At 43.9% G+C, this 25,903-nt stretch overlaps 1 protein-coding gene across 2 annotated transcripts in view; it reads left to right on the top strand.

Annotated features, from left to right (window-relative positions):
- The window catches only part of cltca (clathrin, heavy chain a (Hc)), a 63,121-nt gene that overhangs the window by 8,935 nt on the left and 28,283 nt on the right, over positions 1-25,903 (top strand). The window contains exons 2-7 of one of the 2 annotated variants that reach the window (XM_031826640.1): positions 7,206-7,413; positions 7,885-7,887; positions 11,134-11,402; positions 11,573-11,734; positions 11,957-12,070; positions 13,796-13,969. In XM_031826640.1, the coding sequence (XP_031682500.1) occupies positions 7,206-7,413; positions 7,885-7,887; positions 11,134-11,402; positions 11,573-11,734; positions 11,957-12,070; positions 13,796-13,969 (930 nt within the window). The remainder of the gene's footprint in view (positions 1-7,205; positions 7,414-7,884; positions 7,888-11,133; positions 11,403-11,572; positions 11,735-11,956; positions 12,071-13,795; positions 13,970-25,903) is intronic. The other variant, XM_031826641.1, reaches the window with a different exon arrangement.

Here is a 25,903-nt window from a genome sequence, read left to right as displayed (position 1 = left end):
GAGCTTGCAGATTTCTTGTAAACCGATTTACTGATTTTCTAAAATATATATATATTTTTTACAAACTGTCACTAACTGAAAACCCCTTATGAGATTTAATTTCTCTATGGAGTCTGTGCTGCTAATGTTAAGCTCTGTTCCACACAGTGCACTACTGGTGTTCCACTGTCTGCCAGTGAGGCTGTAGTGGATATCCATTTGATCCAGCCACGCCAAGGCATCTGGAACCAGGAGCTGCTAGGCTCAGCCCTTATTAATAAATGATTGAGATGTGTCAGTCTACATTTCTTGTCGGCTTCCCAGTCTTACATAACAGAAGTATGCAGAGCATGCTCCACTGTAGTGCCATATAAGATCTAGTTCGGGGCTTTCATGTCATTGTGACAGTGGAGTGGGAGAGACGGGTTTGTGGTGGTAATGGATGAGGAGAGGTTTGATGGTGGGTGAGGAGTGACTTACTGTTGCCTTGTGGCAGTCTGTCTGCTTCTTCCCACAGAGTCAATAACCTGGCTGGGAGCATCACTCAGAATCATGCTCCCTCTTTTTCATCCCTCTCCCTTTGTTTCCCCCAATCTCTCTGTCTCTTCTCTGTTTCCCCTCTCTCGCTCTCTCTCATTATGCTGCCGTGGCAAAGTGAACATGGACAGGGACACCCACCGGATAAATAAGCATGTCAGGCTGTGGCGTCAGCCGTGACCCTAACTCTTTCTCGCTCTCTCTCTCTCTCATATCATCCATCTTTCATTGTCTTTCAAGTCTCTTTCCTGCTCTTTACTCACTTCCGTTACATCCTCCATTTACTCCTTTCTTTTATCGCTCTTCTGTGTCAAGTCTCGTGGCGTGTGCTTCCCTGCTGTGTTGGCGTACATGTCCATATTTAATGCAGTGATTCACTGGAAATTTGCCAAAACCCGCCAATCCTGCTTGTGCCAAGGGGTAGGTAACCCAACAGCAGGTCTGTGTGATGAGAGGACACAGCCTCATGATTAAATTAGTGATTTTCCAGCCACCAGGTTTATGTGTACAATGGTGTCGGTTTGTTCTGGTTTTACCCAAATGCCGCCTCAGTGATGTCATGCATGGCTATGTTGGTGCCTGCCCAGCTTGCACTCATGTTTGCCTGGTCATGGACAATCTGTGTAGACAGACAAGCATTTTGCTCAAATCAAATGTTATGTCACATGCGCCGAATACAACTGGTGTTGACTTTACCGTGAGATGCTTCCAATGATGCAGAGTTAACTGTATTATACAATAGTAACACGAGGCATAAAATACACACACACCTTTTTAAGTGGGAGAACTTGCACAATTGGTGGCTGACTAAATACTTTTTTTCCCCCACTGTATATTCCCTTTGATTTCTCAGCCTTGGGAGTTTAGTATATTTTTGTAGGATGATTTGCGCTTGTCTTTTTGAACATCATTGGTGTAATTCTCCAGGGTTTTGTCCTACAAGGCATCAGTGTCCATCAATAATAATAATTAGGTGGGTGCTCATTTATCCTATTTCAAAAATGTACATGATTGTATAATATGCATGTATGAATTGGAAATGTATGTTTTGTATATCCCAACCACCCTTTAGACACTCTGTGTGGGGTCACTGCCAGAGCCTGACATTATCGAAGGTGACCTGGAGCAATTAGGGTTAGTTGCCTTGACAGATTTTTTTTTCATCTTGTCAGCACGGGGATAAGAAATATTGCAATTTGACTTACAATATATACAGAACAAAAATAGAAGGATAGAAGGAAATCAGTCAATTTAAATGTCATTAAGACCTAATCTATGGATTTCACATAACTGGGCAGGGGAGCAGCCATGGGTGGGCCTTGGAGAGCATAGGCCCACCCACTTGGGAGCAAGGCCCAGCCAATCATAATTAGTTTTTCCACTACACAAGGGCTTTATTACAGACAGAAATACTCCTCAGATTCATCAGCTATCCGGAAGGCTAGTCTCAGATGATCCCTCAGACTATACGGCAGATGAAGAAGCCGGATGTTGAGGTCCTGGGCTGGTGTGGTTACATGTGGTTGTGAGGCCTGTGGACTGCTTTTTGTGCATATGGAACATTTCTGGGATCCTCTTTCATCTCACTTTACATGTTGTGTTTATTTTTGTTCAGTATAGAGCTAAACATTTGGGTGAACTGTTGGAATCATAAAATGGAATGATTTTATATTTAAAAGTGAAGTAGGAAGCGGCATCGTTCTTGTTTGGAATCGGTTGACTGCATTTGACCTAACAGAACAGCATGCCAACTTATAGTGAATTTAACAGTGGGGAGGAGGAACTGCGCCGCTTGAGTGACAGGGGGTGTGGCTCGGTGTGTGTGTGTGTGTGTGTGTGGGAGGCAGCTGCAAGAGGAGGAAAAAATGTTACACCTGGCTCAGTGACGTTTTAAAATATTGCATGTGATATAGATCTCCTGCAATTTTTGATTTAGCAAATGTGAATTTTATCCGAGCCACTAAAACGGGTGCGTTTCAAACACATCATAGTCCTGTCATCACACTGGTTTTATAAATGGAATCTCTTAAAGAATGTCCTTGAATCTGTTGAAGAATTGTGGTAGTATGTGTTCTGGGCTTGGGTAAAGTGACGGTTATCTCTAGGGAGATGGTAGCCTTCGTTGTAGTGTGTGCGCGCGTTTGGCTGGCTGATGTTACCCACAGTGAACAGACAGGCGGTTCTAAATGTGACCATGTCGTTACTGAGGGTTGAATCGTGTTTGGCTCGGGGCTGCAGGTCTCCATTGTCTACTGTTCAATTCACTTAGTGATCGTTACTGCTTTAGCACTTCCTACGCCGTGTTCCCTACCACCGACAAATAGCACCGAGGTCAAGGGTTCCCTCCAGCCAATGAGAGATGGTTAGACCCAAGATGCAGTGATGTCATCAGGGCAATAGTAAAAAGAACTCTAAACTGGAATGTACAGGAACTGATGTGCAACTTTCTATAATAGAATTTCTACCATACATTTAGATGGGTATCTATCTCCTTTTGTCCCTTCTGTTATAATGATAAAGGAGAGTTCCCTCTTCACCCTGACCATTCTCTTTAAAATGTCATTCTCATAACAGGCTCTTAAATTACTTTTACCAAAGGTTATGGCTATACTGACAAGATGCATGTCTCTCCGCCCTAACAATGGGAGTCGTTGTCCACAAAGTGGCAAGGCTGGCTATCTAGCGCCCGCTTATCCTTTTTCTTTGGATTGGTGGATACATCTCATTATTGTAATCCTTTTTCGTGAATATTCGATGAGTTTTGTTGACGTTAACCGCCTGTATTCATTAGAGAGCGATAAGGCTAGTAGCATAGCAAGCCATGAATATGCAGAGCCATCTCAAAGCCGACTCCAATATAGATTTTTATTGAAGTTGCCAGGATCTCACGTCCTACTTATCAGTACACTCGTAACAACATAAGCACTACAAAACTTCTGTTAGATCAAATAAACCACATGTAGCAAATAAGCCATACATGTTTTTGATGTTGACCAAATTCGACACTCATTAACCTCCATTTTAAAACTCCTTGCTTGGTTTTGTGAAACAATGAAAAGCGCCACATGCTGGAGGGAGATTTTCTGCCAAGTTGTGCCTCTGTCTTCCTGTCTGCTTTTACACAACTTTTGAGTCTACTTCCATGACTTTTGTCTTGGTGTGTAGGGTAGATGGGTAATTGAAAAGGAAGAACTGAGGCTACACATGAGTGAAAGAATTCGGTGCCTGCCTGGTGTGGTTGTGGAGTGTGACTTACCATTGAAGGTTCAGGTCCTGGATTTGTAATACCACATTTCCAGGAAGGGCTCATGTTAGCTTATTAGCAGTGGTCTAGGCCAGGGGTGGGGTATTGACCCATGTGCTTTCTTTTCTTTGCTATACCCTCGTGCCTCATTCAGTCAAAACCGGTATCTGTGTTACCTGGATATTTCAACAACAAATGGACATTTTACCTGTGCACAGTGTGCAGCAAGAGAGCATGTTTGAACTGTTTCAGATTGTCAGACCGAGGCCACATGGTTTTGTTCAGTAGGCAACATTAATCCGATCAAGATGTTTTAAATCCAAAAATAGAATGTATTTTTACCATTTAACCCTTAAACGTGGCTACTGGTTTTGATTAGGCTCGGTCTCCATGCTTGTGCTTTGTGTACACTCCAGGGCATTAGCTAGGGGAAATCCAGTGGTAAAATACCTGGTATTACTAGTCTCCCATTTGCTTTGTGGGGAGGCATAAAATTATTTGCTTACAATTTAGGAATGTATGTTTGGTCATCAAATCAAATTCTATTTGTCACATACACATGGTTAGCAGATGTTAATGCGAGTGTAGCGAAATGCTTGTGCTTCTAGTTCCGACAATGCAGTAATAACCAACAAGTAATCTAACTAACAATTCCAAAACTACTGTCTTATACACACAAGTGTAAGGGGATAAAGAATATGTACATAAAGATATATGAATGAGTGATGATACAGAACGGAATAGGCAAGATGCAGTAGATGGTATCGAGTACAGTATATACATATGAGATGAGTATGTATTTTGTGTAATAAAGATGTATTTTAAGAAAAGAATGAAGCTGTCATCTGATATTATGTGAAAAAAGATATGTCTTTGAATAGTTGTTGTGAGCCATGGGGGGTTGTGCCATACAGCTGTGTACAGAACAGTTCTGAATCAGAGATGTGTACTGCTTGGCGTAACAATTACATAACGCCTCCCCCTGACCCTCTCTCTGTCAGATTCTATTCCTGTCAGTTACCATAGCCGCTGCAGGCGCTGTGGCACCTCCAGCCCTGTGTGTTTCTATGTGTCTTGATGGAGAGCTCCCTGTTTTTCTCCTTCACTTTAAATTCGACTCCCCTCAATGTTTTATTTCTTTAACCTTTTTAGTTAACTGGGCAAGTCAGTTAAGAACATTCTTATTTACAACACCGGCCAAACCCTCCCCTAACTCTGACGCTGGGCCAATTGGACGGGACCCTGGATCACAGCCGGTTGTGAAACAGCCCAGGATCGAACCCGGGTTTGTAGTGAAGCCTCTAGCACTGTGATGCAGTGACTTAGACCGCTGCGCCACTCAGGATCTCAAAGCAAAGTTGTTTTTGGCTGCATTTCAAGTCTGAGCAGCTAGATGGATGGATAGAGGCAGAGGGAGAATCCTCCATCTAATAGCCCTGGAGGGAGAAGGAGCTCCGTGGCCCTCAGAATCAATGAGCCTCAACCTAGACATATACCTGCAGGTTGTAGACTACTACTACCCTGTCAGAATCACAAACTGCCTTGCAGCCCAGTTCAATGTACACTCCCACATTACTACACAAGTAGTATGAGGTGAGAACGTAAAACAAGGTGAGAAAGACATGCTCAACTTGTCCTCAGAAATAAAGGGTCACCAAATGTGACGGTGAATAGTGATGGATCAATGCTAGATAGGCCCATGGGCACAGTATGCCACTTCACCCGCTGCTACCCTGCAGATGGCCGGTTGTTGCTGTGTCAGGGTTTCTATGAGTCAGTGTGAGTATGTTGTGTAGGTGTTATGCCTGGCAGACACAGGGTGACAGAGTGGTGCCTGCGAGGCAGCTTGTGTAATGTTGTTGATCTGGCCTCCCGCAGGTCTTTGTTATTGGAACACGAGTTGACTCCTTGTTTTCCTTCTCATGCAGGCTGATAGCCTCTGTATGCCATGTTGTCAGCAGTGAGTTCAACAACAGATCAGAGCAAGACTTGCTACTCAACTCAAGCTATACCTGGCCTTGAGAGCACCTATGTTCCTCTGCAGGAGCTATCTGGACCAGCTTTTCAAAGAGCCTCAGGAATGGGGTGTGTTTGCATCACAATGCCTCGTCATCATCAGACATACATGTTTGGCTGGCACACCTAAAATGTACAGCACATGATTACACGTTGGAGTTCTAATTGGTGTTGTCAGACCATTATTATGAGCTGAGCCAAATGTAGTATGAGATTGTGAACTGGACTTTGGAGTCCACATTGAATAAGGGCCCAGACGTTTTGCAACAGAGTTACTTAGTGGTGAAATGCTGCCAAATGAAACGTTGGCTAAGGATCACTCCCCCTTCCCTACTCCAGTCCCCAGTCCTAGAGACCATGCAGCTCTGCTCTGTTCTGATCGTCTCTGTTGGGGTGCTGCGCGCTGTCAGGCTCAATGTCATCACCAGTCACAACAGCACCACCACCACACCCCTTTTAAGTACCTTGTGCTGCTGACCTGATGTTAAATCCCTGGCATAACACTTGTTTAGCCACCAAGGCCATTCATTCATCCCATGTGCTGCTACTACAGATAACCACACGACCTGTAGATACTGTTGTCAAGCTTATTACCATCAAGTGAACTAACTAAGTTGCAACATGTGGAAGAGTGAAGACCCTTTGATTGTCTTCCAAGTATTTCTGAATAGTCTTCTGTCTGAGTATGCCCCTTCCCCATGTTCTTTTCCCACTTCATAGCCAGTCAGCCAGCACCAATTGACAATGGAGTCCGATGAAAATTTTGATGTTTGTAGAAAAGCAGTGTGCCTGTGTGAGCGGCTGTCTTGCTATTGATTGGCTCATTATTATAACAGTACGTTCGGAAAGTATTGACACCTTGAATTTTTCTACATTGCGTTACTTTACAGCCCTAGATTAATACATCTATGCACAATACCCTATAATGACCAATCCTGTCTTGTAGCTCTACGGACAATTCCTTCAACCTCATGGCTTAGTTTTTCAATTGATATGTACTGTCAACTGTTGACCTTTTTATTTGTGTGTCTTTATGTAGAAACATCAAGGATGATCAATGGAAACAGGAAACACCTGAGCTCAATTTTGACACTCAGAGCAAAGGGTCTGAATACTTATTCAAACAAGTTATTTCTGTTTTTTATTTTTAATACATTTGCCATAACTTCTAAACCTGTTTTCGCTTTGTAATTAGTGTTTTGTGTGTAGAAGAATGAGGATTTTTAAAATGATTTAATCAATTTTAAAATAAGGCTGTAACATAACAAAATGTGGAAAATTGAATGGGTCTGAATGCACAGTGTACACATGCACACACTCAAGGTATCCCTGTCATTCCAGCTGGTAGTTTTTTTTTTTTTTGTTCTTCCTACTACTCAGGTAATTGATAACTGAAAAGCTCCTAATGTTGTCTCCCCCTCCCCCCTAGCTCCAAAACTTGGGGATCAACCCGGCCAACATCGGGTTCAGCACCCTGACGATGGAGTCTGATAAGTTCATCTGTATCCGAGAGAAGGTCGGCGAACAAGCGCAGGTGGTGATCATAGACATGGCCGACCCCAACACGCCCATCCGCAGGCCTATCTCTGCAGACAGCGCCATCATGAACCCCGCCTCCAAAGTCATCGCACTTAAAGGTAAGTCGGTTGAAACTGACTTACCAATTCAACCAGGATACAATCCCTGGAAAACAATAGGATATGTCAAGTTATCTGATGTACAACAGACCTACCATTTTGTACACTTGTGTTGATGTTTTTATTGATGCAGTACAGACACATTTAACCCTTAATGGGCCTGCCTTCATGATTCAGTTTTGACATGTTTGTTATGTAGCCAGCAGATTTCTGTCAACAACCAATGTCCATTCAGTGTTGAAGTAAACATCTGTTTATGTCCACATACATACAGTTATTTCTATTCAGTTTTGTAAAGTATATTTGATTGTCCCAGACATTAGTCTTACTGACCTACGACCCAACAGTAGTGTAAGTGTTGTTCAGCAGCCATAATTGCTTTGTCTGTTTTGTTATGTTATGTTTTGTTTTTGTTTCTCTGTTTGTTCTTTTATTTTTTTATTTTTTTACTGCTTTCTTATGTGTATGCAGACGGTGAGTTAAAATTTCAGTACAACAGAGTTGTGGAAGTTTTAAATCCTGTTTTTAAATCCGCATTCAAACATCCTTAAGACTTAGTTCAAGTCACACTATGTTCACTAGAAACACTTGCACACACTCATTCACTCTAGTCTCTCCTTTCATATTAGACATATCATCACCATGTTATCATCCAGCTTGGGACTGACTCCCACTGTTCCAGTCCCCTTTTACTCTATTCCAAACCCTGTCTATGCACACAGATGGACATAATTGTGAAAATACAGTGGCAGGACACATTGTTTCATACATGCTATATTTGGTGCACTTATGTTTAAGCTATTATCTAACTATTAGGCCAATCTAAACAGGATTTATCTTTCACAACCTTCTAGCTTGAATGTTGGCATTACATCAATATTGTTTCTTAGATGTACCAATGATTTAGTATCTGTTTGGGGTGGAAATATTGTGGGTTGACACAAATTTGTTGCTTGCCATTTCGATTCCCTCCCCAGTTCCTGTGTTTGAATCTGTTGTCCAAACCCTTGGGATTCAATGGGGTTCACTACCTTTGTCATAAGAGCTGTGTAAGAGTTTAGGTTATGTATTATCCTGAAACGAGACCACATAAGTTGTGGGTAAAGCAGTAAGTAGACGTGAGCTAGGTTATTCATGATGTAATCTGATTATTTTATTGAGAGATTTAGAATTCCCTCATAGCTAGCTAACGATCACTGTAGATCCGTGCTCCTCCCTCTGTTAGAGGCAGTGAACGGGGCCTGGGTGATGATAGTGATTTTAAATCAATGTTTTGTATTCTGATGGTAGCTCTGCTCAGATTTAGATGTTGCATGTCCAGTGAGTCTTCCTCTGGTAATCTATCCTATCAGATGATGGTGTGGATATAGCAAGTGTACATTTCAGGCCAGAGGGAGTATGGAGATGATGAATAGGGCCCCTTGACAAGTTAGATTGGTCGTTAACGTAAAATAGCCTTTGATTGGTTTAAACAAGTAGATTTAATAAGAGTCATGCTCCTCCCTGTGGGTCCAACACTGCCCCTCTCCACCCCCATCCCTACTGCCAATCCTAATGTAATTTACACTGGCCCAAACCACTTAAACAAACCTAGATTGGAAATATTTCCTGGGATTCCCTTCAGATAGACCGAAACAGACCCCATCTATGTGACTGTAGTGCTCGGGGTGTGTCCTCCTAGCTTTCCGTCTCTCCTTCTTTGTATCGTGACCCTGCGTTTTCCCTGACTGCCTGGTTTCAGCAACCAGTAATATATCTGAAAGGCAAATTTTCTAGTGAGTGAATGAATGATTATTTCTGAAATGGCACAGTACCGAGTCATCAATTTTTTTTTTTATACCTTTGAGGGTAGGATGGCTGTGTCAATACACAATGTTTGGAGGAGGGACTCATTATTAGTCTGTGGCTACAGCCAATAGGCCTATATACGGATTTCAGGAGTAGCTATAGTCAACAATTACCTTAGTATTACTGTTACATGAAATCTTGTCTTAACCTGCAATTTAGTTTTGGAGCCCGCTCTTCATTCACAAACATATGACCAAAGGACACAAGTTGAGTGGCAAATGTGAGAAAAGGGACTTCCAGCGCCTAAGATAGTAAAAACACTCATATGCTATAAAATGCCATTAAATTATCATCTCATTTGAAGCAGAAAGCAGTTGTGAGATTATACTGGATTAGCAGGCATGACTTTTTTCATTATTTGGCATCTCATTCGCAATCATTTGTGTTGTACTGTAGGACGGAATTACAGGTTGTATTACTATGTAGTGGAAAACGCAGGGCCGTGGTCTTCTAGCATAGTAGCATAGCTATCTAACTTCTCTTCTTCCTCTTCCCTAATCTGCCCTCCCTCTTTACCACCGTTCTAAATCTATCATGTGATGGTTTAGTGACCCTGGGGGATGGGAGAAGCACAATATGCACCATGCAGATTCTCACGTGCACCTCCAATTGCTTAATCTGGTCTAATCAAAACTCACTTTGTTAATTTGGTTCACACTTTTAAATGGGGCTGCCGATGCTGTAATTGGTGCACTGCAAACTATAGTCTGTGTGATGTTTATGATTATGAAGCCATGGCTTTGGTATCAAAAACTGATAACACAGCAAATAATTATTTTGCAACTTTTGGAAATGAATTGCAATTTGCTTTCGATAAAATGAACAGGGAATACAATAATTAATGCTTCTTAATAAAGCTTTAACTGACTTCACCCAAAACTAATCAAACAAAACACAGGTGAGTAACCTTTTCTAACCTATCCATCATTGATACACTGAGTACACCAAACATTAGGGACACCTTCCTAATATTGAGTTGACTCCCCCGCACCGTTTTCCCTTAGAACGGCCTCAATTCGTCAGGGCATGGACTCTACAAGGTGTTGAAAGCATTCCACAGGGATGCTGGCCTGTGTTGACTCTAATGCTTCCCACAGTTGTCAAGTTGGCTGGATGTCCTTGATACACACAGGAAACCCAGCAGCATTGCAGTTCTTGACACAAATCATTGCGCCTGGCACCTACTATACGCCGTTCCAAGGCACTTAAATATTTTGTCCTGCCCATTCATCCTCTGGATGGCACACATCCACAATCCATCTCTATTGTCTCTAGGTTTAAAAAGTGACATCAATAAGGGATCATAGCTTTAATCTGGATTCACCTGGTCAGTCTGTCATGGAAAGAGCAGGTGTTCTTAATGTTTTCTATACTCAGTGTATATAAACAAAGTAAAATAACATCTAATAACGTACAATGGTACAGGCTTAATCAATATTGAAAACCTCTTTTCATTGACTTTTTTATAAGGGCGTCCTTTTACAGTAAGTCCCCAGCCACACTGTCAACATACCCTTCCTTTCCCTCTAATACGTTCTAAGTATTAGTCCTCTTCCTGTTTTATCTTATAATTGACCTGGATGCTGATATGTAACATTTTAGTGGCCTGTGTTTCATTTCTTTGCTTAATCTCTCTGACTGCTGTGTCATGATGTCCTTCTTGCCTGATGCTCTCTTTGGGCCATAACTACCATTTTCGAGCTTGACTCTCATTACTCAAGTGAAATTTGGCATTTACTTTACCTTTCCCTCAGTCTGACGTGTGTGTTTGTGGCACTCTGACCTGTGTGTGTGTTTGCTGACTTCTCAGAGTAGCCATAACGGGTTGTTCTCCCATTCGATGCCTCTCTCTGCTCCCTCTGTCCCTCTCAGCCGCCAAAACCCTTCAGATCTTTAACATTGAGATGAAGAGCAAGATGAAGGCCCACACCATGACTGACGACGTCACCTTCTGGAAGTGGATCTCCCTCAACACAGTGGCACTTGTGACTGACAATGCCGTCTACCATTGGAGCATGGAGGGGGACTCCCAGCCAATCAAAGTCTTTGACCGGCACTCCAGCCTGGCGGGCTGTCAAATCATCAACTACCGCACTGATGCCAAGCAGAAGTGGCTGCTGCTCATCGGCATCTCCGCACAGGTTACTGTCTTAGACACGCACACAAACACACACTAACTCCATGACAGTGAATATATCTAATCACACACATACATGCATAGCTGTGCACTATCAAACTCACCTAATTGCTGTAGCAGAGAATGCCATTACCCTGTAATGAACATAAAGAGCACGTGTTTTCTCTGTTGCAGCAAAACCGTGTGGTGGGCGCCATGCAGTTGTACTCTGTGGACAGAAAGGTGTCACAGCCCATCGAGGGCCACGCCGCCGGCTTCGCCCAGTTCAAAATGGAGGGCAACACAGAGGAGTCCACACTGTTCTGCTTTGCTGTGAGAGGACAGGCCGGAGGAAAGGTAGGCCAAAGGACCTGGGTACTGAGGTTAGGGGGTGATATTGGGGTTGGTTGTTGATGTTTTTAATTTTTTTTCTTGACAATACTCAGCTGGCAAAGCTGGTTGAAATGACATAATTATAACCAGATTACAACAGGTTAAATTCTAGCTGTGTTGATGTCATTGCAGCCAGTTTTTATGTGAACAATGACATTGTTCTCTAATGGTTCCTCTCTATTGTAGTTGCACATCATTGAGGTGGGCACCCCACCCACAGGGAACCAGCCTTTTCCAAAGAAAGCAGTGGATGTGTTCTTCCCTCCAGAGGCTCAGAATGACTTCCCTGTGGCCATGCAGGTACATAATAGCAATGTACTATACTTATCACTCTTAAGACCAGCTGTACTGCACTGGCGTGGTTATGGATCTGTCATAATTGCATGCTGGGAAGGCTAATGTGAAAAGAAAAGTAGTATTGTTCGTGTCGGCAAAGTAATGTGAGAAGGGTATTAGTGTTAGCCAAGGGAAGCCTAGTGAGGTAGCTGTGGACTGTACTTAACACTGATCGCCACTGTTGACCAAGGACACCCTGACATTGTAGCACAGCACAGTGTCTTCAGAGAACGTATTCACACCCCTGGACTTTGTCCACATTTTGTTGTTACTGCCTGAATTCAAAATGGATTGCATTTATTTGTTTCACACCCATCTACACACAATACTGCATAATGACAAAGTGTGACAAAGTCTCAGAGCTTTCCACACCTAGATTGTACATTATTTCACCATTTATTTTCAAAATTCTTCCAGCTCTGTCATTGTTTGTTGATCATTGCTAGAGAACCAATTTCAGGAGCAAAATATGGCATGTGTTTTAGGTTATTATCCTACTGAATTCATCTCCCAGTGTGTTGGAAAACTGTCTGAACCAGGTTTTCCTCTAGGATTTTGCCTGTGCCTAGCTCTTCCATTTTTTTTTATCGTGAAAAACTCAACAGTCCTTAACGAATACAAGCATACCCCTTAATATGATGCAGCCACCACTATGCTTGAAAATATGGAGAGTGGTCCTCTGTATTGGGTTTGCCCCAAACATAACACATTAGCACACTTTGTATTCAGGACAAAAAGTGTATTGCTTTGCCATGTTTTTAGCTGGATTACTTTAGTGCCTTGTTGTAAACAGAATGCCTGTTTTGGAATATTTGTATTCTGTACAGGCTTCCTTTTTCCCCCCACTCTGTCAATTAGGTTAGTATTGTGGAGTAACTCCAATGTTGTTGATCCAGCCTCAGTTTTATAATCACAGCCATTAAACTCTGTTTGAAAGTCACCTTTGGCCTCATGGTGATATCTCTGAGTTCCTTCCTCTCCGGCAAATGAGTTCGGAAGGACACCTGTAACTTTGTAATGACTGGGTATATTGATAGACCATCCAAAGTGTGATGAATAAATAAACTATGCTGAAAGGGATATTATTTTTAAAAAAATGTTTTTTTACGCATTGGTACCCTTTGCGAGGCATTGGAAAACCTTTCTGGTCTTTGTGGTTGGATCTGTGTTTGAAATTTACTGCTCAACTGCGTGACTTTACGAGTATCTGAATGTGTCGGGAACAGAGATGAGGTAGTCATTCAAAAATCATGTTCAACACTATTATTGCATACAGAGCCAATGCAACTTATTGTGTGACTTGTTAAGCACGTTTTTACTCCTGAACTTATTTAGGCTTGCTATAACAAGGGGGTTGAATACAAGACATTTCAGCTTTTCATTGTTAATTAATTTGTAAAATGTTATGGGGTATTGTGTTTAGGCCAGTGACAAACAAACCTGCATTTAATCCATTTTATAAATTCAGGCTTTAACACAACAAATTAGGAAAAGTCGAGGGGTGTGAATATTTTCTGAAGGCACTGTAGTAGGGGAGAGCGCTGAAGATTAGCACAGGAATGTATTAGCACCGGAAGAGTAGAGCTCTACAATCGTAGAGAATACTCTGCTTTTACATATGTTACACTTTACACGTTTTGCGCCTCTATGCATTTATTTGTATTTTTAAATCTGACTTTCTCCTCTCAGATAAGCTCCAAGCAGGATGTGGTGTTCCTCATCACCAAATATGGCTACATCCACCTGTACGACCTGGAGACTGGCACCTGCATCTACATGAACAGGATCAGCGGGGAGACCATCTTTGTCACAGCCCCACACGAAGCCACTGCTGGGATCATCGGGGTCAACAGGAAAGGACAGGTACAGATACCACCCCTCTACCTCTCCCACCCTCTTTACCATCTTCCTCTATCACCACGTTCTTGGAAAGACAGAAATAACAGCTATGACTTGGTTTTAATTCTTTTCTTGACACTCACAGCATTTTCCAGTGTAAAGAGAACTATCATAACCACGTGTTGATTATTCTACACCCCCTCTTTTGTACGTAAAACAATTTTTAGTGCACACTACATTATAATCCATTCAGCTAGATGAATCTAGTTGTCTTCCTAGCATCGTAACTATTGATGTGCTCCAATGTAAACCAGCCTCGTGTCCCTCATTACTATACCACCGCTGGTTCAATACTGCTCTGCTTTCCATACATTATACAGCGCCTCTCGGGACACCAGAGGAGGAGAAGGCTGGGTCTAGAATACATACAGCAGCACCCTATATAATACCCCCCACCACCACATCTAAGACCCAATAAGGCCATCATTCATAATCCCACCTTCTTTCATATCCAACCAAGTTTTCAATGGTAAGCAGCACAGGGAGGTGGATAGATGATAAGAAGAACTGGAGTTGAACGAACGGCCTGTCGTCTCTGTTGTCAGAGGACTCCATCTAAGCAAGGAGGTGTCTGTTCGTTATAAATAATCAAAGGTGTAGAGTTTCACAGGTGATCCAGAGAGAGAGATCCAACACACACACACCCCTCCACTGTGAAGGCATTCGAGCAGGATAACAGCATCCACCTAACTGATGAATAATGTTCCAGCCAGGCCACAGACCACATGCATTATTGAGTGGAGGAGGGGAAACTGATCTGAGACTCACTCCGTCAGACCTGCATTGCTGGAGCTTCGAGCACACAGAGCTAGACACTGGCTGGGGCTCCTATAGAGCAGTGAGCAGAGACACTGGCTGGGGCTTCTATAGAGCGGTGAGCAGAGACACTGGCTGGGGCTCCTATAGAGCGGTGAGCAGAGACACTGGCTGGGGCTCCTATAGAGCGGTGAGCAGAGACACTGGCTGGGGCTCCTATAGAGCAGTGAGCAGAGACACTGGCTGGGGCTTCTATAGAGCGGTGAGCAGAGACACTGGCTGGGGCTCTTATAGAGCGGTGAGCAGAGACGCTGGCTGGGGCTCCTATAGAGCAGAGACGCTGGCTGGGGCTCCTATAGAGCAGTGAGCAGAGACACTGGCTGGGGCTCCTATAGAGCGGTGAGCAGAGACACTGGCTGGGGCTCCTATAGAGCGGTGAGCAGAGACACTGGCTGGGGCTCCTATAGAGCGGTGAGCAGAGACACTGGCTGGGGCTCCTATAGAGCAGTGAGCAGAGACACTGGCTGGGGCTTCTATAGAGCGGTGAGCAGAGACACTGGCTGGGGCTCCTATAGAGCAGTGAGCAGAGACACTGGCTGGGGCTCCTATAGAGCAGTGAGCAGAGACACTGGCTGGGGCTCCTATAGAGCAGTGAGCAGAGACACTGGCTGGGGCTCCTATAGAGCAGTGAGCAGAGACACTGGCTGGGGCTCCTATAGAGCAGTGAGCAGAGACACTGGCTGGGGCTCCTATAGAGCAGTGAGCAGAGACACTGGCTGGGGCTCCTATAGAGCAGTGAGCAGAGACACTGGCTGGGGCTCCTATAGAGCAGTGAGCAGAGACACTGGCTGGGGCTCCTATAGAGCAGTGAGCAGAGACACTGGCTGGGGCTCCTATAGAGCAGTGAGCAGAGACACTGGCTGGGGCTCCTATAGAGCAGTGAGCAGAGACACTGGCTGGGGCTCCTATAGAGCAGTGAGCAGAGACACTGGCTGGGGCTCCTATAGAGCAGTGAGCAGAGACACTGGCTGGGGCTCCTATAGAGCAGTGAGCAGAGACACTGGCTGGGGCTCCTATAGAGCAGAGACACTGGCTGGGGCTCCTATAGAGCAGAGACACTGGCTGGGGCTCCTATAGAGCAGAGACACTGGCTGGGGCTCCTATAGAGCAGAGACACTGGCTGGGGCTCCTATAGAGCAGTGAGCAGAGACACTGGCTGGGGCTCCTATAGAGCAGTGAGCAGAGACACTGGCTGGGGCTCCTATAGAGCAGAGACACTGGCTGGGGCTCCTATAGAGCAGTGAGCAGAGACACTGGCTGGGGCTCCTATAGAGCAGAGACACTGGCTGGGGCTCCTATAGAGCAGTGAGCAGAGACACTGGCTGGGGCTCCTATAGAGCAGAGACACTGGCTGGGGCTCCTATAGAGCAGTGAGCAGAGGTACTGGCAGTAGTTTGTATGATAATGGCATAGAGACACTCAGTCTGGGGATCCAGTACAGTTTTTCCCCTGTATGCATTTAAATCAACGCCACTGCAAAAAAATATATATATATTTTTTTTTTGTTTGTTGTTGTAATGTAGATGTATGCCGTGTCCCTGCTCACTCTGCCACTGCTGCTGAAAAAGATTATAGGAGAAACTCTGTAGTAGACAGGTATAATAGTAGGCCACTGTCTGTCTGGTTGGCTGGGGGACAGACTCCACTTGACTAGGTCCAAGGTAAATTAATGGCAGTGGAAATATTTAGGCCTCATCCTATCCTCCTGTCAGTGGAACGTTTGATGGGTATATTAATTTTATTCCCTTTGGTGGCTGAAGATGGAGCCTAGCTTGCTGGAGTTGGAATGCGAGGGCACAGTCGTCAATGTGTGGTTTGATTGCTCATGAGTTGGAATGATTTGAAATAGCTTAAAAGCATAATGCCTTGGTAGTAGGGATGCCTGCTGGCGTAGCAGGTCCTACAGTGGTTGTCTTCTCCATCACTGAGTCCCACACAGAGAGCTGTGGGGTTGGGCTTGCCTCTCCTCTTCCCCCTGTGTGTGTGTCAGGGGGAAGAGCTGTGGGGTTGGGCTTGCCTCTCCTCTTCCCCCTGTGTGTGTGTCAGGGGGAAGAGCTGTGGGGTTGGGCTTGCCTCTCCTCTTCCCCCTGTGTGTGTGTCAGGGGGAAGAGCTGTGGGGTTGGGCTTGCCTCTCCTCTTCCCCCTGTGTGTGTGTGTCAGGGGGAAGAGCTGTGGGGTTGGGCTTGCCTCTCCTCTTCCCCCTGTGTGTGTGTGTCAGGGGGAAGAGCTGTGGGGTTGGGCTTGCCTCTCCTCTTCCCCCTGTGTGTGTGTCAGGGGGAAGAGCTGTGGGGTTGGGCTCGCCTTTGCTCTTCCCTCTTGTGTGTGTCAGGGGGAAGAACCAGGGTCCAAGTTGCTGCGTTTGCAACCAGGCACAGGAACACAGTTACAGGCACTGACTGGCCATTAGATGGAGGAATCCCTGCAAAAATAGCTACAGCACAGAGCTGGCCTGCAGTAATTAGGGGGAGAAAAGAGGTGGAGAGAGGGGGAGAGAAAAAGAGGGTAATGGGATTAACTGTCAGAACCAGTTGAAAATGTCACTGCTCTCTGTAGCCACTAAGGTTTGACTCACTGCTCATCTCTGCCTCTAGCCACTACTGACATCTATACATACCCCTCCACACACACACTAGGGTTGAATATTTTCCCGGTATTTTACAAATGTTCCATCCCGAGAATAAATCGCTTTTCCGGGTAACCTGGTATTTCCCGCCAACACCGGAAGTGTTGTTCAAAAGCATTATCTGGCATATAAATAGGCCTTTGTTTGGATTTGATTAGAGCTTTGATCCAAAATTCAAGCCTGAGCCAGACATTAAATACATTTAATGAGCCCAAGCCCAAAGCATTGTGTGGTTATCCAATAAATATGATGTAGGCTACTGTACATTACTCATGACAGAAAAACACAAAAGCCCATGGATGTAGCTAGCTATATGCTCTCTTGGGTAAATAAATGAAACTAGCTCCAGTAGACGAGTCTTTTTGAGTGTGAACTGTGTTACTGTATTGTGTTATATTGATTGGAATTACGCACATCAAATCAAAGTTTATTTGTCACATGCGCCGAATACAACTGTAGACCTTACAGTGAAATGCTTACTTACAGGCTTTAACCAATAGTGCAAAAAATGTATTCGGTGAACAATAGGTAGGTAAAGAAATAAAACAACAGTAAGAAGACAGGCTATAAAAGTAGCTAGGCTACATACAGACACCGGTTAGTCAGGCTGATTGAAGTAGTATGTAGATATGGTTAAAGTGACTATGCATATATGATAAACAGAGTAGCAGCACTGTAAGAAGAGGGGTTGGGGGGGGGGATACAATGCAAATAGTCTGGGTATCCATTTGATTACCTTTTCAGGAGTCTTATGGCTTGGGGGTAAAAACTTTTGAGAAGCCATTTTGTCCTAGACTTGGCACTCCGGTACCGCTTGCCATGTGGTAGTCGAGAGAACAGTCTGTGGCTGGGGTCTTTGACAATTTTTAGGGCCTTCCTCTGACACCGCCTGGTGTAGAGGTCCTGGATGGCAGGCAGCTTTGCCCCAGTGATGTACTGGGCCGTACGCACTACCCTCTGTAGTGCCTTGCGGTCAGAGGCCGAGCAATTTCCGTACCAGGCAGTGATGCAACCGGTCAGGATGCTCTCGATGTTGCAGCTGTAGAACCTTTTGAGGATCTCAGGACCCATGCCAAATCTTTTTAGTTTCCTGAGTGCCCGCTTCACGACTGTCTTGGTGTGTTTGGACCATTTCTAGTTTGATGTGGACACCAAGGAACCTGACGCTCTCAACCTGCTCCACTACAGCCCCGTCGATGAGAATGGGGTGTACTCGGTCCTCCTTTTCCTGTCGTCGACAATCATCTCCTTAATCTTGGTTATGTTGAGGGACAGGTTGTTATTCTGGCACCACCTGGCCAGGTCTCTGACCACCTCCCTATAGGCTGTCTCGTCATTGTCAGTGATCAGGCCTACCGCTGTTGTGTCGTCTGCAAACGTAATGATAGTGTTGGAGTCGTGCCTGGCCATGCAGTCATTGGTGAACAGGGAGTACAGGAGGGTGCTGAGCACGCACCCCGGGGGAGCTCTAGTGTTGAGGATCAGTGTGGCAGATGTGTTGATCCCTACCATCACCACCTGGGGGCGGCCCATCGAAGTCCAGGATCCAGTTGCAGAGGGAGGTGTTTAGTCCCAGGATCCTTAGCTTAGTTATGAGCTTTGATGGTACTATGGTATTGAACACTGAGCTGTAGTCAATGAATAGCATTCTCACTTAGGTGTTCTGCTTTTGTCCAGGTGGGAAAGGGCAGTGTGGAGTGCAATAGAGGTTGCATCATCTGTGGATCTGTTTGGGCAGTATGCAAATTGGAGTGGGTCTAGGGTTTCTGGGATAATGGTGTTGATGTGAGCCATTACCAGCCTTTCAAAGCACTTCATGGCTACGGACGTGAGTGCTACAGGTCTGTAGTCATTTAGGCAGGTTGCCTTTATGTTCTTGGGCAAAGGGACTATGGTGGTCTGCTTGAAGCATGTTGCTATTACAGACTCAATCAGGGACATGTTGAAAATGTCAGTGAAGAAACCTGCTAATTGGTCAGCACATGTGCAGATGTTTCCTGTAATCCATGGCTTCTGGTTGTGGTATGCACGTGCAGTCACTGTGGGGACACGTCCTGGTAATTCGTCTGGCCCCGCAGCCTTGTGTATGTTGACCTGTTTAAAGGTCTTGCTCTCCATAGCTGACGTGAGTGTGATCACACAGTCTTCCGGAACAGCTGATGCTCTCATGCATGCCTCAGTGTTGCTTGCCTCGAAGCGAGCATAGGAGTGATTTAGCTCGTCTGGTAGGCTCGTGTCACTGGGCAGCTCGTGGCTGTGCTTCCCTTTGTAGTCTAATAGTTTGCAAGCCCTGCCACATAAGATGAGCATTGGAGCCGGTGTAGTATGATTCAATCTTAGTCCTGTATTGATGCTTTGCCTGTTTGATGAATTGTCGCAGGGCATAGCAGGATTTCTTGTAAGCTTCCGGGTTAGAGTCCCGCACCTTAAAAGCGGCAGCTCTACCCTTTAGCTCAGTGCAGATGTTTCCTGTAATCCATTGCTTCTGGTTGTGGTATGCACGTGCAGTCACTGGGGACTGCACGTGTAAGTGTCCTCGATGCACTTATTGATAAAGCCTGTGACTGAACTGATGTGGTGTACTCCTCAATGTCATTGGAAGAATCCCGGAACATGTTCCAGTCTGTGATAGCACAACAGTGCTGTAGTTTAGTATCTGCTTCATCTGACCCCCTATTTTTAGACTGATTCACTGGTGCTTCCTGCTTTAATTTTTGCTTGTAAGCAGGAATCAGGAGGATAGAGTTGTGGTCGAATTTACCAAATGGAGGGCGAGGAAGAGCTTTGCGCGAGTCTGTGTGGAGTACAGATGATCTAGAATTTTTTTCCCCCTCTGGTTGCACATTTAACATGTTTATGGAAATTTGGTAGATCTGAGTTAAGTTTCCCTGCATTATTGTTTCCGGCCACTAGGAGCGCCGCCTCTGGGTGAGTGGTTTCCTGTTTGCTTATTTCCTTATACAGCTGACTGAGTGCGGTCTTAGTGCCGGCAGCTTTCTGTGGTGGTAAATAAACAGCCATGAAAAGTATAGTTGAAAACACTCTAGGCAAGAAGTGTGGCCTGCAATTTATCACAATATACTCTACTTCAGGTGAGCAAAATCTAGAGACTTCCTTCGATTTCGTGAACCAGCTGTTTACGAATATGCACAGTCTTACCGGAGTGCGCTGTTCTATCTTGCCGGTGCAGTGTATAACCCGCTAGCTAAATATCCATGTCATCATTCAGCCACGATTCCGTGAAACATAGGATATAACAGTTTTTGATGTCCCGTTGGTAGGGTATTTGTGATCGTACCTCGTCTAGTTTATTGTCCAATGATTGCACGTTGGCGAGTAGTATGGACGGTAACGGCCACTCGCCTTTTCCGGGTCCTGACCATGCATCCGGCTCTTTGTCCTCTACCTGCGTCGTTTCCTCTTGCAAATAACGGGGATGTTGGCCCTGTCGGGTGTTTAGAGAATGTGCGTCTTGCTTGTTGAAGAAAACAATCTTTGTCTAATCCGAGGTGAGTGATCCTGATGTCCAGAACCTTTTTTTTTTTGCCGTATGATATGGTTGCAGAAACATTATGTACAAAATAAGTTACAAATAACACGAAAACCCCCCACATAATAGCACAATTGATTGGGCGCCCGTAGAACTGCTGCCATTTCTTCCGGTGCCATGCTAAAGCAGAGAGAGAACATGCGATTCTAGTGCAAAGCACTAGGCTAGTGAATTAGATTTTGATTTCATAATATAATGGGGCCTATTTGTATAATTGGTTGGCTGACGACATATCTTTCATAATATTTCCCCTAATGTTATAGCCTACCTTCTTTCTATTGTAGCTTCATTCCTTCCTCGCTTTCAACAGTTAAATTAAATGTTTCATTGTCCATATCTTCATCGTTCTAATGAAATGGTTGAATAATATAGGACAAGAATTAGATACAGAAGGCCTTCACTTCTCTTAATGAAGATTGAATGGTTATGGGTCTGAATAAATAACTGCTTTAGCCTAATGCCATCGCGCGTTCGCTCTTTCAAACTATCTGTGAGTTCTATTGGCTGCTGTATTTAACGTTCAGCAATTCTGCTTTTAATAATTTATTGGTATAAGAAATGCTAAAAAAAAAACAATACCCAGCAAGCTATTCTAGTCTAGCTTTTCGTACATGGGACTTGAAGAGCTACAGAGTTTTTTTTAAGGAAGGGGAGAGGCCAGCGGAGCACAGGTGCGTGCCATGCTTACGTATTGCATAAGTGACAAGGCTGTAAAATTGAAGCTTATTATGCATAACCTATTATTAATTAGCTAAATGTAAGGCTAATACTACATTGAATTTATTACCTGAAAGGGGTAGGCTAGGACATATCTCATTCTTGAACAGGATCTATTTTAGATGCAATTTGAATTGAGTTGATGGTGAGAACAGTAGTGAATTAGAGGCACATTTGGTCTTTATTACTGTAGCATAGACTATGCTGCAGCAAATGCATGCCTACCTGTCACAAGAAAAAAAAGTTACCATTATGAGTTGATAGGTCTACATGCGTTGAACTGCGCTCCATAGTGAGATGGGCTGTCTGTCCCCACCCAGAGCGTTGATGATTAATTATGCAGAGGCCGTAGAGAAGCCTGATTTAGACATCGACTATCATTTAAAGTTCCATTTCATTAATAATATATTATAATTGACTGGTTTCTCAGTTATATACCCTGGGAAAAGGTGTGTGATTTGGGGTGGTAAATCTCTATAACCGTGTTCCCGCCATTCAACAGACACACACACATACACACAGGTGGAGAGGGGGCACATCTCCACAAAGAAGCTCTAATTTCACTCTTTCCCTCCATCCCACCCGCCTTTATTAGCCCAATGATATTATTTGGGGAATTGTCTTTCTGACCGCTCCTCTCTGAGTGAAGGGGAGAAGGAGGTGCAGTCTTGCCTGTTAACAGCTGTGGGCAGTGACCTGCTGCGCTTGTTATCGTTGGGCTCCTCCTCTCCAGTCTCCCACATAGAACCTACCACCAGAGATGCATGTTACTGTCACACTAATGATGCATTTACCATCATTACCATGTACCAGCCCCAACCCACTGCCTGGCTCAGTGCTCCCAGAACAGTTAGTTTAACCTAATATGCCTTGTTGCCCTCGGTGCATTTCAATTCTGTTTTCGTCACAGCCATCTATCTGAAAGCTCCTAGAAGTAAAAGCGTGTGTGGTTGAATTTGCATGTGTAATACAGTATGTGGTTTAAGAGCTGAGTCTATGGTGCACTCTATGCAGTTGGCTTTTGACTGGCCCTGAATCTGCTGCCTGTTGGTGAGAGTATAGGCCACTACATATGGAGCAGAGGCCATTTCATTGGCAAGATTAGCGTACTTAGGCATGACATTCCAGCAACAAATGCTGACACTACACATCCAAATATATCTGACCAAATTATGTAATTTTGAATTCCGGTAAGTGTGGAAGGGGTGAAAAAATAGTTTATCAACAATGACAAGCCACGGGATCTGACACTTGGATGGGAAATTACTGAGGATAATAGCAAACGATATTGCTACTCCTATTTGCCACATCTTTAATTTAAGCATAATAGAAAGTGTGTGCCCTCAGGCCTGGAGGGAAGTTAAAGTCATTCCACTCCCCAAGAATATTTAAGCACCCTTTACTGGTTAAAATAACTGACCAACCAGCCTGTTACCAACCCTTAGTAAACTTCTGGGAAAATTGTTTGTCCAGATACAGTGCTATTTTACAGTAAACAAATTGACAACATACTTTCAGTACGTGTATATAGGGAAAGACATTCGACAAGCACAGCACTTACTGATTACTGATTTGGCTGAGAGAAATTGATGATAAAAAGATTGAGGGGGCTGTTTTGTTAGACTTCAGTGCGGCTATTAACATTATCAAGCAGTCTTGCTGGAAAAACACATGTTATGACTTTAAACCCCCTGCTATATTGTGGATAAAGCGTTACCTGTCAAACAGAACAGAGGGTGTTCTTTAATGGAAACCTCTCCAACATAATCCAGGTAGAAACAGGAATTCCCCAAGGCAGCTGTCTAAGCACCTTTTTTCAATCTTTACTAATGACATGCCACTGGCTTTGAGTAAGGCCAGTGTGTATGTATGCGGATGACTCAACACTATACATGTCATCCACTACAGCGACTGAAATGACAGCAACACTTAACAAAGAGCTGCAGATAGTTTCAGAATAGGTGGCAAGGAATAAGTTTGTCCTAAATATTTCAAACTAAAAACATATTTGGGACAAATCATTCACTCAACCTTAACTAAATATTGTAATTAATGTGGTAATTGAGCAAATAGAGGAGACTAAACTGCTTGGATTAACTCTGGATTATAAACTGTCATGGTCAAAACAGATTGACACAACAGTAGCTAGGATGGGAAGGAGTTTGTCTATAATGCTGTTAATGCAGAACAGCACTTTATCAACAAGGCAGGTCCTACCGGCCCTAATTTTGTCGCACCTGGACTACTATTCAGTCGTGGTCAGGTGCCACAGAGAGGGACAGCGCGGCTGGCCCTTGGATTTACTCAGAGGGATAACATGTATAATATGCATGTCAATCTCTCCTGGCTGAAAGTGGAAGAGAGATTGACTTCATCACTACTTGTTTTTGTAAGAAGTGTTGTCAAGCTAAATGCTGTCTGTTTGAACTACTGGCACACAGCTCGGACACTCATTCATATCCCACAAGACATGCCATTTGAGGTCTCTTCAGTCTCCCAGTCCAGAACAGACTATGGGAGGCGCACAGTACTACATAGAGCCTTGACTAAATGGAACTCTATTCCACATCAAGTAACTCATGCCAGCAGTAACATTTTGATTTAAAAAAAAAAAATAATAAACGATACAAATGCGCCTTATGGAACAGCAGGGACTGTGTGAAGCAACACAAACATACACACTATACACACATGGATTTTGTTATTGATATGTGGTAGTAGATAGTAATTAGTAGTAATTTTAAATAGATTCTTAATTTACTAAATTATATTACACAGCTTTTAGTTTTTTATATATTCCATAATAACCAAATGTAGCCCATTACCAGCTGAGTGTACATAGAGATAATCAAGTGGTGGAAAAATACCCAATTGTCATACTTGGGTAAAAGTGAAGATCGCTTAATAGAAAATGACTCCAAGTGAAAGTCATCCAGTAAAATTCTAAAAGTATTTGGTTATAAATATAGTTAAGTATTAAAAGTAAGTATCAAATTCCATATTGAGCAAAATAAAAATGATAGCCAGGTGCACAGTCACATTATTTACATACAAGCATTTGTGTTTAGTGAGTCCTCCAACCAAACATTTCACGGTCCAGTATAGACAAGAGTGCCAATCAGTGGACAAGGCCAGAATCTCAAACCACTTTGTTCCCTGGCTCTGGCAGTAGAGATGACCAGGGAAGTTTTCTTGATACGTGTGTGAATTAGACCATTTTCCTTTCCTGCTAAGCATTCAAAATGTAACAAGTACTTTTAGTTGTCAGCGAAAATGGTAAAGGACATTTATTTTATTTAGGGATGTGGTGAAGTAAAAGTTGTCAAATCCAAATACCCCAAAAAACTACTTAAGTAATACTTTAAAGTATTTTTACTTGAGTACTTTACACCACTGATAATTAAACATAGGCCCTCATTGACCCCAAGTCCGGCCCCCACTTTCCCCGTTTGACCTCGCTGACTTTCCTCTCCCACCTGATTGATTGCTCGTCCTCCAGAGTTTAAAAAGAAAAAAACGTAAATAATCTGGCTAGCTGGTACTTAACTGGGTTGGTGGAGGAAAAGTACTTGGAGCGAACAAACCAATGGTTAGCTAGTGCCGTCTCTCCAGCAGAAAGCGAACACCTCTCACTCTTCATCCTTTCCACACATGGCTGTGTCCTTTGTTTACTTGTGACGCTGTGGATGGGATTGCCTTACACACTGTTACAGATCTCTGGCTCTGGCCTACCATCTACTGTCCTGTCTGTTAGGAACCTGACCTGGAGCATATGCTGGTGTCTCTACATGTCCTTCAATGGGAACCATGTACAAGAACAGACGCCATTGTAGCTGGATAGTAGATACACCCCCCTGTCAACAAGTAGGTCAATAAACACTATTGAGTTGAAGAGAAAAGGATCAATAGAGCAATGTTTTGTTATTGATTTAGTTTAAACTGAAATATCATTTTCTGTCAGCCCCATATACAATAAGCCCCATGTACATGTAGCCCCTTACACGCATACCGGTAGGCAGGTTGAAAATTGCCGATTTGGGCACTGATAAGCGCCTAAATTGTAACACAAGGGCTGTACAATAACACGCTATACATGATGTCAGAGCTCAGGGTCTCCACTTCACATCTCTGTATGGGTTTTGACTTACAGCCGTTCTGAACTTGAGTCCCTCGCACAACATTTTTTGTTGTC

Source organism: Oncorhynchus kisutch, linkage group LG6 (genome assembly GCF_002021735.2).
Source record: "Oncorhynchus kisutch isolate 150728-3 linkage group LG6, Okis_V2, whole genome shotgun sequence".
Lineage (NCBI taxonomy): Eukaryota > Metazoa > Chordata > Actinopteri > Salmoniformes > Salmonidae > Oncorhynchus > Oncorhynchus kisutch.
Note: the sequence above shows the minus strand (reverse complement) of the source record. Positions and strands in the feature narration are given on the sequence as shown.